This window comes from Diabrotica virgifera, chromosome 4, assembly GCF_917563875.1.
Source record: "Diabrotica virgifera virgifera chromosome 4, PGI_DIABVI_V3a".
Lineage (NCBI taxonomy): Eukaryota > Metazoa > Arthropoda > Insecta > Coleoptera > Chrysomelidae > Diabrotica > Diabrotica virgifera.
The window spans coordinates 45,515,873-45,530,554 of NC_065446.1; the positions used below are offsets into that span (position 1 = coordinate 45,515,873).

General features: G+C 32.8%; 1 protein-coding gene across 1 annotated transcript in view; it reads left to right on the top strand.

The window, feature by feature from the left end:
- LOC114327089 (methylcrotonoyl-CoA carboxylase subunit alpha, mitochondrial) overlaps positions 1–14,682 on the top strand; it is a 70,269-nt gene that overhangs the window by 40,099 nt on the left and 15,488 nt on the right. Inside the window, exons 7-8 of the mRNA XM_050648176.1 lie at positions 461–661; positions 8,135–8,256. Coding sequence (XP_050504133.1) covers positions 461–661; positions 8,135–8,256 — 323 coding nt within the window. The remainder of the gene's footprint in view (positions 1–460; positions 662–8,134; positions 8,257–14,682) is intronic.

Genomic DNA, 14,682 nt, shown 5'->3' on the forward strand with positions numbered 1-14,682 from the left:
CTTTTGGAAAAATGACTGTAGGATACAAATAATGAAAATTTTATGTCCTGAATTGGACGTTTCTGATGTTCCACCTGGAGCTAAGAAAGCTAAGGGACAAGGTCGGTGTTACTTATGTCCGAGAAAAATGATCGAAAGTCCCGGCTTAACTGTATTGTTTGTAAAAAATTTGTGTTGCTCACTCTGTGAAAAATTTCATGTGTTTGTCTTGCAACGATAATATTTTTTTAAGAAAAAATGAGTACTTTTTTTTGCAAAATTATGTTTCATAGAATAAACAAGTCCTAATTATGTTTTAAATCAATTTTCCCGGCGTTTACATATAAAAAAATGGATATACAGATGGGGTGCAAATGCACGCCGCACCGTTGTTTACGTAAGAATCTAAGCACAGCCTTACGAGGGTTAAAATTGAGAAATTATGAATACAGTTATAATAGGTGCTCATTGTGCATTTTAGATACTGATCTTGTGGAATGGCAAATTAAAGTGGCGTCAGGCGAAAAACTACCATTATCGCAAGAGGAGATTACTTTAAAGGGACATGCCTTTGAAGCCAGAATTTATGCAGAAGATCCTAGGGGTGGTTTTCTACCTGGTGCTGGTCATCTGTCTTACGTTTCTACGCCCGAAGCAGCAGATGATACTCGAATAGAGACTGGTAGCTATTTGAATATCATTTATTTTATTACACACTATAACTTACCCTTCTTAAAAAAGTAAGGTCAATAATTGAACATTTCTTCTGTCACTACAGTTTGATCAACAACATTGTTAAGTAATTTTGTTCTAATCTAACGTATAATATATTATTCTTAAATACTAAAGTCATACACTCCGCAAATTTGTTTTTAAATATCACAGCCACTAAAGTAATTTGAAAGATTTGGTCGTCTTGTGCCTTCTTACTACAATGGAATGATCGAGAACCTCATAACGATTTTAGATTTTGATATGGTCTTATTATCACTTTTTACAATAATGTCCCTGTGGAGAACATTATTGGGACTGTGCCAAAGGTGCGATGCTTCTTTATATTTCCCAACAGATTTCAATATGATGTGTTCATAGAGGAGCAATTCGTTATGTCTAGACTTAGGCACATATGTAAATAAAAAAGTATGAAATATGCGCATAAATGCTAGTGTAGGAAACAAAGGTTGAACCTTGCAAAGTGGACACAAGTCCGGTTTTATTTTTTTTCTGCTATATCAAGGGGTGCTTATTATAAGACTAACTTTTTCTGAAAAAATTTCGCCCCGGAACCTCCCTTTTCACCCCTTTAAAGGGGGTAATTTGTGGTTTTTGCGGAACGTAGCCCTTCCTGTAACTTTTACGAAAAATTTCTTTTATAGAAATATGAAGAGGACTATATTTTCTACGATTTATTTCCGACACCATATCTCTATCATCCACCGTTTAGTAGGGGTGGCGCCCTAAAGTTGACAAGTTTTTAAAAAAGATGTTTTTAAAAAAAATATATTTTTCCCTAACTGTAACGGAAATTAAGAAGAAATCCTGCGGCAATTATTCACAAATAATTAACTGATTTTTTGGTATAGGTTTCACTTAAGGGTAATTGCCCTTTTTTTAATTACAGGGTGTTACATTTTAAAAAACCTCTTTTTATACCATCTGAACCGTTTACGCTACAGTAAAAAGACTTTTAGCAATTACCCAGATACTGGTGCTATTTACAAATTTGTATAATGCACCCCCATTTTTTCCCCGGAACCACCAAAAAAAAAGAAGAATTAATAAATAAATTGATTTTCTTGGAATCCTTCACACACAATGCCCTTTATTAATATGCTTCATATATCATTTTGTGCACGTTATTATTACCCATGCATGGACACCAAAAGCAATTTCCTAGTGCAACCCCTGTAGCAAAAAAAAATAAATAAAATGGGTGGTTGAAAATTTTTTTTTGTTTTTTGCTTTTTGATCCATATGGGCATATGCTTCATCAATAGTGCTTTTCAAAAATATATATGGTTATTGCAACATCTCTGCGAAAACCACCCCTATCCTTGAAAATATACTGCAGAAACTACCCCTATCCCTTGGCGAGCATGTTTTTACGATTTTCTCATTACCTATATATTCTTTTTAAACAAAACTTATACAAGGTTAAAGACCACTATTTACTCTAAAAATTATGTCCTATTCATTTTTTCGTATAAGCAACCGTTACGGCACAGTGGCGCCGTAAACCTCATATATGCTTTGGCGGGCTCCAGTTTTTGTTTTTTTTTTCGTCATCTGTTCGTTTTATTGATAAAGTACTTATGCAAAATAAAACAACACAGTGTAACCTACACATTATGACTTATGTACATTTTACATTCTTTGCTCCCCAAAGCCACAGTGGTGGCCCAAAATAAATTTTTGCATATTTTCTCCACCTACATGCATTTTATTGCATTAATGCTACTTTAACAGCACAATATTTACCCTTAGGTGGTCGCTACGCAGTGGCGGATCCAGGGAGGTGTGATGGGGGTGATCACCTCCCTCCCTCTCAAACCAAGTGATATTATAGTCAAAGATTATAAAAATATTCATTTATTTTTATAGAAATTTAACCAATTGGCACCCCCCTCTTAACGATGCTGGATCCGCCACTGTCGCTAAAGCATAAAAAGTCATTCTTATAAAAATAATATTAATATAATATAGGTATTTCTATAAAAATAAACGAATATTTTTATAATCTTCAAATATAATATCACTTGGTTTGAGAGGGGTGGGGGTGATCGCCCCCATCACCCCTCCCTGGATCCGCCACTGCTTAGCGACCACTTAGGGGTGAATATTCTGCTATTAAGGTAGCATTAACGCAATAAAATGCGTGTAGGTGGCGAAAATATGAAAAAATTTATTTTGGGCCACCACTGTAGCTTTGGGGAGCAAAGAATGTAAAATGTGCATAGGTCATGATTTGTAGGTTACACTGTGTTGTTTTATTTTACATAAGTACTTTATCAATAAAACAAACAGATGACGAAAAAATAAACAAAAACTGGAGCCCGTCAAAGCATATATGAGGTTTACGGCGCCACTGTGCCGTAACGGTTGCTTAAACGAAAAAAATGAATACGACCTAATTTTTAGAGTAAATAGTGGTCTTTAACCTTGTATAAATTTTGTTTAAAAAAAATGAATAGGTAATAAGAAAATCGTAAAAACATGCTGGATAAGGTATAGGAGTAGTTTCGCAGTATATTTTCAAGGATAGGGGTGGTTTGCGCAGGGATGTTGCAATAACCATATATATTTTTGAAAAGCACTATTGATGAAGCATATGCCCATATGGATCAAAAAGCAAAAAACAAAAAAAAATTTTCAACCCCTCATTTTATTTATTGTTTTTGGCTACAGGGGTTGCACTAGGAAATCGCTTTTAGTGTCCATGCATGGGTAATAATAACTTGCACAAAATGATATATGAAGCATATTAATGAAGGGCATTGTGTGTGAAGGATTCCAAGAAAATCACTTTATTTATTAATTCTTCTTTTTTTTGGGTTGTTCCGGGGAAAAAATGGGGGTGCATTATACAAATTTGTAAATAACACCAGTACATGGGTAATCGCTGAAAGTCTTTTTACTCTAGCATAAACGGTTCAGATGGTATAAAAAGGGGTTTTTTAAAATGTAACACCCTGTAATTAAAAAAAGGGCAATTACCCTTAAGTGAAACCTATACCAAAAAATCAACCATCTATTTGTGAATAATTTCCGCAGCATTTCTTTTTAATCTCCGTTACAGTTAGGGAAAAATATATTTTTTTTAAAAACATCTTTTTTAAAAACTTGTCAACTTTGGGGCGCCACCCTTGCTAAACGGTGGATGATAGAGAGATGCTGTCGAAAATAAATCGTAGAAAATATAGTCCTCTTCATATTTCTATAAAAGAAATTTTTTGTCAAAGGTACAGGAAGGGCTACGTTCTGCAAAAACCATAAATTACCCCCTTTAAAGGGGTGAAAAGGGGGGTTCCGGGGCGAAATTTTTTCAGAAAAAGTTAGTCTTATAATAAGCACCCCTTGATATGCCAGAAAAAAAATAAAACCGGACTTGTGTCCATTTTGCAAGGTTCAACCTCTGTTTCCTACACTATGCATGTAATAAAAAATATCTACAATATTTTTTATTTACAAAAATACTTACAATATTATAAATACATAACATATACAATTATTTTAGCATATAAATATTATTTTGAATTGTGGTAACAATAGATTATCAAATGATGTTCAAAATTTTCTAATAAAAACTTATGGCTTCTATTTGAATACATATATTTGTAAATAGAAAACTTCTTTCGACATCAACTGATGTAACTGGGGCATTTTTCAAATTTACTATAATAGATGGTTCTAAATTAAGTGGTTCGGAAAATGTCCCAGCTAGTACTTGAACCACTTCAGAAAGAACCTGGTAACCACTATTTTTTTCCATGGTTACTTTAAATTTTTGAAAAATTTCCTTTCCAATAGTACCTTTAACGTTTTGACACAATGACTCAAATTCTTTTATTAAAACTGTACTCTCTAACAATTAGAATTTGGAGGATTCTAATTGAGTTTTAATTTTCTTGACCAAACTATAATTTGATTTTATGAATGACAGTTGCTGTTGGAGGATGTAATTTTGGAAGGCTTGCTTAGCTTCCAATAAAGATTGGCAACTATCATCCGTTAAAAGTCCCATCATCATGTTCCCCAACGTGTTAAAATGGGTTGCGGTGGCAGTAGAACAGCAGGAAGCATATCTCTGTAACATTGTATTCTTACAGGTGATTTCAGGAATACCTTTTTAACGCTCGCTATAATTAAACTGTTAACTAGTGGAAATTTTTTTTCTTACTTCCTCCGCAACTATGTTTATTCCATGTGCTAAACAAGTGACATGTATTAAGTTTGGATAAAATATTTTTAAATTTTGTCCTGCTTTTACCATATATGGTGCGGCATCAGATAAAATAAGCAATAATTTATCATTAGGCACAGCAGCAGGAAGAAAAAAGTTTGCTAATGCTTCTTGTAGAAACCGTGATATTGTTAGAGCGTTGGTTTTTTCCACTTGCTTACAGGAAATTAAATACGATTTTGGAAAGGTTTCATCGCTAAGTACACCAATCAATAAGTACACAATGTATCTTCCTGATGAGTCAGTGGTCTCGTCCACACATATGTAAAAGTAATTATTACCTATTTCGGCTTTTATGTTGTGGATAACTGAGGAGTATAACAAATTGACATTATTTCTCTGTAGAGTTCGTTCACTGGGAATGTTTTGTTTGCAATATTTTTTTAAAAAAGAACTAAAGTTTTCATTAGATAATTTTGAAAGCGGTATATTAGAAGATACTAATGCACGACACAAGTCTTCGTTAAAAGTTTCTTGTTCGGTTTGTTTTTTGGAACTTGACTGAAAGCACTTGGACACTGAAGGTTGATATTTTTCACCGGATGTGGTTTTTACTTTTTGAAGTTATACTTCTTTACGGGCGTAGTGACGGTGAAATTTTATATGGGAAAACCTAGCGACCGAGCGCATGCGCATTATAACTTTGTTCTGATTGGATGTTCAAATGACATGACAAAAATTATCCAATATGGCAGCTGTGGCACAGCTGTGGGACTGTGCATGGTTTGGTTATAATTTATGCTTGTTGCGTTTTAAAATTTGTAGGAAGAGAAACAACAAACAAAAAGTTAGTTAATGGTTATACTGCCTTTTTAAATAGTTTTCATATTATATTTTTGGACTTACTTACATAGAAGAGATGATTGTTGCATGCCAATGTGAAAGCTCATCAAACTGTGCCTAGTATGAGTGCCGCACATCTCGCTTATTCAAAGATAAAGAATCTTTCACTGGTAAGTGTTTTATAAATAGTTGATCAAATTTTGTTATGATATTTGAACATAGCCACTTTGCACGACGCAAGTGATTGCGAAATTTATTAGTCGTTATACGGGCTCCGATACCTACCTTGAACCTACCAAAATACATAAGTAGTATGTTATACTTTTATTTACATAATTTGATTACCATCAAAATTTCTATCAATATTCACCTAATATATTGTCTTCCTACTCTATGTTTTGTTGTATTTTTTCAATTCTAAATCATTTCAATTCAAAATCAAAATAATTTGATTTACATAAGTTAAAAATGTCAAAAGGTTAATCTGTTTAGTTAGACGATCTTCGCACATAATGACAAGCTGTCTCTGTGGCGAAGTTTTAATGCGGGTGAATCCTAATACAACGCAAATACCAGCCGCGTGGTAAGTTGGTTCGAATCCCAATAGAAACTTTTATTTTTTTTATTTTTTTTATACATTTTGATGATTGTAAGTATATTTATTATATAATTTTATTTTCAGAAAATACGATTTAGTTAAAAATTTTTCCGACAATTAATGTTCAGAAATCATTTGTGGCATTTTTAATGTGTTTTTTGGCACTGTTTTAATAAAAATGTTTGAGAAGTAGTAAGTATAAATTAATTTATTATTTAAATAAAATATAAATAAAAAGTATATTAATTTCGTTTATAATCATAATATAATCATATAATAGAAGTATAACTTCTTACGTGCGTACAAAGTACACACACATTCTTTTTTTAGCTAAATGTGTAGCGGTTATGACATGCTGATCTATTTGAATTTTTTTCAGATGAAATCTAAAAAAGAATATAAATATTCTATAGTTGTGCCCATTTTTAAAATCTAAGATTGTAGAAATAAACTAAAAATGAACCGCTTTTGCATAACAATTAAAATATTTAAATTAAATCAAATAAAAATCGGTATAGTAGTCTTGAAAATGTCAAGAAATGACTGTGCAAGAAGGAAGAACCCCCAAATATTTACAAGAGGCTCTTGGTCTTTTCTGTTTACATTTAAACAAAAAATGCTATGAGCATAAATTAAAAGCACTTAATTAATTAAGTCCAATATATGATATGTTTTTGTTTTTAGCAAAATTAAAGCTAACTATGCTATTGTTAGAAAAAATGTTAGCGACCTTTCAGTAGACTATTGAATGATTTGGATTTTAAATAGGTATCCTATTTTTTATCGCAAGGAGTTTAAAAAATGCTTGAAAAAAGAAAAAATACATCGATTTATTGCGAACTAGCCTTGTGTCGGTACTTTTCTTAAACATAATCTCCAATTTTAAAATCTTTGTTTGTACCACCGTGTAAATTTTTAAAATATAATAAAAAATAATGCGTATGTACTTACGGTTTTGCCACAACATGAGCAATAAACTTTATCCATATCCGTAGATAGCTCTTTGTAAGGTTTTATCCAAGTTGAAACATTGCTTATTTTCGGCATTTTCAAAGCACAATAATTATTCACAATTAGAAATACACGTTGTTTACGCCTCCAATTTTACAACAATAGTGAAACCAAGTGAAACTGACCGTCAAAATAAAAATTTTTACCTAGAGACATAAACTGGCAAACACAAACCCTTAATTCCAGGACAAAACGTGACAAAACTATAATCCGCTGTCTTTTATTAGTTACTATACCAAGAATTTGAATACGAAGTGATTGTAAAACAAAATTAAATATTGGCATTTTCATGCTATCTGCAAGTTTGAATATAAAAATATATAGTTAACACCAAATTTTCAAATTATATGCACTTTATGCTCTTTATAAAAATATGCAAAATTTGACATTTTTGCATTTTTTATGCATTATATACAAAATATGCAATTTGCATATTTGCCTAAGTCTAATGTCTAAACAACTTGCAGTTTCTTCCTCTTAAATTACTTAGTATATGTATAATCTGTATTAGTTTCTTTAGTTAATTTACTTAAGTAGTCAAAAATCGACTCTTTTTTGTACGTTGGATTTCGTATTATTTTAACTGTTCTATTTTTTTATTTAATGTTGTGTTATCAGCTGATACTATTGTACTATTATTGTACTCGATACTGTTACGATTTTCCCCTGATTCTTCATTTTTCTAATGTTCGTTGAATATTTTGACCAGATGTATTTCCTTGTAATTTTAAATTATAATTAACCATAAATTCTATAAAAATAATTGGAATAAGAAAATAATTTTTAAAGATTTTATTTAATAGGAGTTAGGCAGGGAGACGAAGTTTCAATTCATTATGATCCAATGATTGCAAAACTTGTAGTTTGGGGAAAGGAGAGAGAAGAAGGTCTTTCAAAGCTTAAAGCAAAACTAAGAGAGTATAATGTAAGTATTTAATATATTTTATTTAATATTTTATTTTGTTATGTTACAACAACCCAAACCTTTCATGGATTCTCTGATATGAGATGTAAAACCTTTTTTCATGAACTTTTAATATTTTCTTTTTAAAAGATATTACTTATTCCAAGTCGCCAAAGCACTCTTTTCCGTCCACACCTATATCTCGACTAGAATTTTTCCATATACTTCCATTTACATCCCTTATCATATAATACCAGTGGACACCACCTTTCTGCTTGGAGATATCGCCGAAAACCCTTTCTAAAATCAAAAAATCCATTTTCTACTTGCTCGCTGGTCTTAGATATACTGGTATCATATCAACATCATAAGTTGCCCAAGCACACTATCTAAAAAATTCATCATTAACAAGGGTCTGCGCCAGGGCTGCTGTATTTCACCAACTTTGTTCAAGATATATGTTGCAAAAGCACTAAACCAGTGGAAACGTAAATGCCACGATATGGGTATAGACCTCGGAGAGGTTTGTCATCATAGCTAATGATAAAGACAATCTACAGTATATGGCAAGAAACCTAAAGGAGGAATATGAACAGTGGGGCTTGGAAATTAGTGTGAAAAAAACTAAATACCTACCCATAGAAGCTGTGTTATCCAATATCGAACTAGAGGATAATGAAAAAATCACATCCTGTAGTGAATACACGTACCTGGGAGTAATCTTCGATAGAACGGGAAAAGACGATGAGGAAATAAAGAAAAGGGTAACACAAGCTAGAAGAACAATTGGCTGCCTAAATGGAATACTTTGGAGCTACGAAATAGGAATACAGCGAAAATACAATATCTATGAAATACTTATTAAAAGCAGCCTATTTTACGGAGCAGAAACTTGGAGAATAACTGAGAAGCGAGAACAACAGGAAAGAATTAGAAGCTGTAGAAATGGATGTGTTTAGAAGATCGTTAGGTATATCCCGTAGGGAAAGAGTTCGAAATGAGGAAGTAAGACGACGAATTGGAATAGATGGTTACTTAACAACAGACATTGAGAGAAAACAGTTGATTTTGGTATGGTCATGTTCAAAGAATGGAAGATACAAGATTGCCCAAAAATATTATGCAGTGGGTACCACCAAACCGCAAAAAACGAGGAAGACCCAAAAAGGCATGGAAAGAAGGGGTAACCAAAGCAATGAGTACAAGGGATCTTAGAGATGGCCAATGGGATGATAGAAGGACGTGGAAGTTAGGCATCGGACAACGTGGAAAGGCGTTCTAAAACCGGTACATATATACAAGTTGCCAAAGTCAGTTGAATTATTATCTGTCACTCAGACCATCCTCAGATCTAAATTTATGTTTCAGTACATCTTTTCGGTTCCGTTATCTGTACCATACATTAAGCCTTACAACAACTGATCATGCAGGCCATACTCCGGAGTATCTCACTGACTCTACCCACGGTTTATCCAACAGTTTAACAATAATTTTACTGTTCTTTTCTTTAACGTTCTTTTATAAATTTTCTTAATATTGTCCTTTTATACCTTACCTCTTTTGTATGGTCTCGGTCATCATGAATCTTCGTCTTCTTAAGATTACCTGTATTTTTCAAAATGTGTGCTATGTCGCCATCCCAAGGTATGTAGGCAATAATGAAACTATATAAGCTGGGAGTATCTAGTGGATATACATATTATACTGTTTATTAATCTTTTCATCGATCCCAAAAATATCTTTAAATAACCTATTGATAACAGGAGTCCAGAATGCTCTACCAGAATCAAGTTAACCTCTTAATATAAAATTATATCTTCGTGTCCTCTTTCATGATCTATAAACATGTATTGTTTCACCTTATCCCTTCTCCTCAGAGTTCTCGGTTTACCAGCAATATTAGCAAGTTGAGCACAACCTGTCCCTTTAGTTCGTTATTTGCCTCTCTTAATCTCAGAATTTCCACACTTATATCATTTATATCTACACTACATTATTTCGATACATTATTTCATTTTTTATTTAAAATTTTTAATGTGGCCTCCAACGTTTCCTCCAAGACGCTGTCTAATGGGCATATCCCAATGAGTATAATGCTGCATGTATAGTCATTAAGCAAATAGCAGTAAACAATGGCTATAACGAACAAACAATTAACAAAATTTTAAACCAAAAACTCCATAAGAGAGCCCTGAAATTAGTCTATCCACCACCACAGAGAGAACCCAGTACCTTTTGCTCTATCACATATACTGGCAAGATAACAACAAAAAGAGTCAGATACATAAAAAAGAAAGGAATAACACCAGCTTTCAGGAATAACACCTAAGAACAATAAGAGCCGAAAGAGAAAGCAACTACAGAGTGGTGTTTGCAAACTAACTTGTGGTGACTGTCCGAAAACTTACATCGATCAAACTGGCAGAACCTTTGACAAACGGATAGCAGAACACAAAAGGGCTTTCAACAATAGAAAAACAGACACTTCTACATACGCGCTTCACCTTCTAGATCATAATCATTCTTTTAATGAAGAGTTTCAAATTCTTCATATTAAAAATAAAGGCCTTAAGCTATCTTTATTAGAATCTATGGAAAATAATAAATTGAAAAATACAGATATAATTCTGAATGACCAACTCGAGTCAAACAGCCCCCACTCCTCAACCTCTTCAATTAAAGACTTTAAAAAGACAAACACATAGTAAACTAAACCACTTGAGAATGGCACTCTGCCGAAACCGCTGTAGTAACATAGTTATAATAAATTTGGTGGATGTATAAAAAACAAAAGTTTTCAGTGTTTTATTGTTAGATTTTTAAAATTTAAAAAATAAGTGCATTTTTCTTAAATAAATCTAAAAATATTCATAATCTGAAAAATGTTTCCAATATTAATTGTAGAATTTCCTTTGCTGAAAATTTTGATTATATTTTTGTTTTTGTAGCATGAATACTTTTAGGTATATTTTTTTGTGTAAACGCAAATTTTTTTAAAATATAGTAACTAATGTCATTTTCGATTTAATCAACTATTTTTTCTAAACTAGCATTCCAAACCGGTCGAATCATGGATTGTATCAATTATAGCTAAATAAAGTTAATTTCAAGTGGGAAGCTATTCATTTCTATTAGGATTGACGAGGGTTTAATTTTTACAGTTCAAAAACAAAACCGCATAGAGTGAATTTATTTTTGTCATAAATCAGTACCTAGTTCTTATGCAAAAAACTTTTGTCAGAGCTTCTTTGAAAGATTTTTTAATGAACTAAAAGATGTCTCTTAAGTTTTTCCAAAAAATTGCACCACATTCGAGTTATTTGAGATTGGAAGTTCTCCATTTCGAGGTTCTTCGAAAATAACCATCCTTTAAAGAGCAATTACTCAGTCGTTATTGGGTATACCTGGGTCTTTATGACACAAATTTCTTTGTTTTTTTACCCACAATTTTGTTCTTAATGATTTTTTCTATAAAATTAAATGTTTTTAAGTTATTCATGAAAACGGTTATAAAGTGTGGCTTTTTCAATGACAAATGCATAGTTTCAATCGCAAATAACTCTTAAAGTGTCAATTTTGCAAAAAAAAATTTATAGAACAAAATTTACTCAGAATTGGTCACTTAATCCATTTACATAGTTATTTTGATTAAAAATTTTCATCCCCTGGATGGGGTTGTTTTCACCCCCAGGGCAAAAGCGCGGTGCGGGCATAGGGCAGATTTTGAAGAACAGTGTCAACAGAGCTTAAACCCAAATTTTCATTAAAATCAGTGTTGATTCTCAAAATTACACGGTTTTAGAGTTTTTTACCACTGATGAGTGGTTTAAAAGTAAACACTTTACTTCTTTACCGCTGGGTTGGAGTTCAAATAAAAACTAATGCATAATCATCATCAACAGTCGGCCCTGATTTGTCCATTGTTGAACATAGACCTCCTCCAAATATTTCCATCTTCTTTTGTTTTGTACCTCTGCTATCCAATTGGCTACAATTCTTTTGAGGTAGTCGGTCGATCTCGTTGGGGGCTTTCCCGGCTTCGCTTGTCTACCCGTGGGCTCCATTCAAGCAATTTATGTTTGTCCATCTTTCGTCTTTCATTCTTGCAATATGTCCCGCCCATCTCCATTTTTGCCTTGTTCGATATAATTTGTTGTAATGTGTAATAAATGTTTTGTCACGTTCGATATAATCTTCCAACCCGGTTCTTCTACACCTCGTTTCTTATTCCATTTCTTAAGTTTATTGCAAGCATCGATCTCTACATTTTTCGTTGTGTCCTTCTCAATTTTCCGATGATACTTTTGTGAGAGTTAATTGTTCTGCTCCTTATGTGAGGACTAAAAGAACGCACCTTTTAAAAGCATTTATTTTTAAATAGGTTGGGATGTTTCTTTTAAACACGTCTCTCAGTTTTCCGAATGCAGCCCAATCTAAACTTATTTTTTGGAGTAGCTACACACATATTTTTCCACAAGTTCTATGGGCGATTTCTCGATTTCTGTTAGCTCATTTTTGTTTTTCCATAGTTGAGGCGCTCAGAACAACAGTGGCCTAACCCCAAAAACGAAGTTTTGAGATAAATGCAATCTTTGCATGCGCATTTCCATTATGTTTATGGGATGGCACTACAAATTATGTAGCGCCATTTAGCCAAATATAGAGGTAGGTATTGATATATTAATCTAAAAATGCTCAATTTGTGGCTTAGAAAACTGTTGCTCTGAGCACCTCAGTTTATCTTTAAACCGACTCTCTGTGTCACTCGCAGTTGGTGTTGTAGCATAATAGCCAATTTACACGATGCAACTAATTGCGCAATTAATTGCACAATTTCTTGCAGTAATAGAAATTGCATAGTGTCATACGAAAATTGCACAGAAAAGCTGTAACTTCTTGCAGCAATTTTTTGCTGCAGTAAAATAGAACATGTCTTATTTTTCATGCAATTTTTCTGCAATTTGGTTATATTTTTAATGACTTTTAAGGCTACACTGTTTGTTTTTACTACATTGACATTCTGTCATCCTAAATTTCAAACTAAACAATTTTTTTTTATCAAAACTAGAGGAACTTTTTACCAATTTCACGCTGCACAGATAACATTATTCTGGTGGATAACTTTAATTATGCAACATTAAAAAATCTATTTTGTTATATATAATACGTATTATTATAATTTTCTCAAATTATAATTTAACATTTTTAATCTAATTTCTGATAACTCTACTCAAAAAGTTACATTTAATTTATAAAAACAACATAACCTAAAATTTATGCTATTTTGTCAAAGTTTGGCTATTTCATGTCAGTTTATGCAATTGTTTGCAACGTGTAATCACTTTATTGCAGAAAGTTAGTTGCAACTTATTGCACAAGTTCTTGCGCAAGAAATTGTGCAATTACTTGCATCGTGTAAAGTGGCTATAACTCTAGCTTCTCTTAAGTCGTCTGTCATGAGAACAAATGTCAAATAACCAATTGATAAAAGCACAAGTCCGACTTTTCCGAGTTCATGAGGCGCAGTCTGGAATTATTTTTATTGATATTTCGTTGGTGATTGCGATTAGAAAGGCGTACAGCAGTCGCTACTGTCTTTCACTGACAGGTTGTAAGCTGGAGAAGAAATAATGACAGATCACGGCTTAGAAAGCTGTAAAATAATATATAACAAAATAAGTTATCAATCTAAGTAGCACAGAAAACGACAATAAATATCGTTCCCATACCACCAGATTGACAACAGGTGGAATACTTTCTTTGGTTACAACCTCCCGAGATTTTCAAAAATTATAAATCATACAGGATTGCGAGGAAATTAAGATGAGAGAATTTTAAATAATTCACAACCCATCTGCCCAGCGTGGTAAAAGTTCCAACAAGAAAGATTCCTTAGTACACAACAAAAGAGTAAATGAATTAAAATGTAAACAACTTTAAAATGTAAACATTTTCAATTTCTTTGCAACACAAAAATGCAGCAGCTGCATAATACTCTGGTTAAATCGGAGAGTGCAGGAAGAGTCTATACCAGTTTCGGGGGTTTTTTCCTCCTCATCAGTAGTCCCATATCCTCTTCTCTCCGATTTCTCCAGGCATCATACTTTGGGCCTTTCCGAATTGCAAAGAACGAAATGTCACGGATGCACTAGATCCATCTACCGAAAAACAAAATAAGTTATCAATCGAAGTAGCACAGAAAACAACAATAAATATCGTTCCCATACCACCAGATTGACAACAGGTGGAATACTTTCTGTGGTTACAACCTCCCGAGATTTTCAAAAATTATTTAAAATTCTCTTATCTTAATTTCCTCGGCATCGTGTATGATTTATAATTTTTGAAAATCTCAGGAGGTGTAACCAAAGAAAGTATTCCACCTGTTGTCAATCTGTTGGTATGGGAACGATATTTATTGTCGTTTTCTGTGCTAGTTCGATTGAT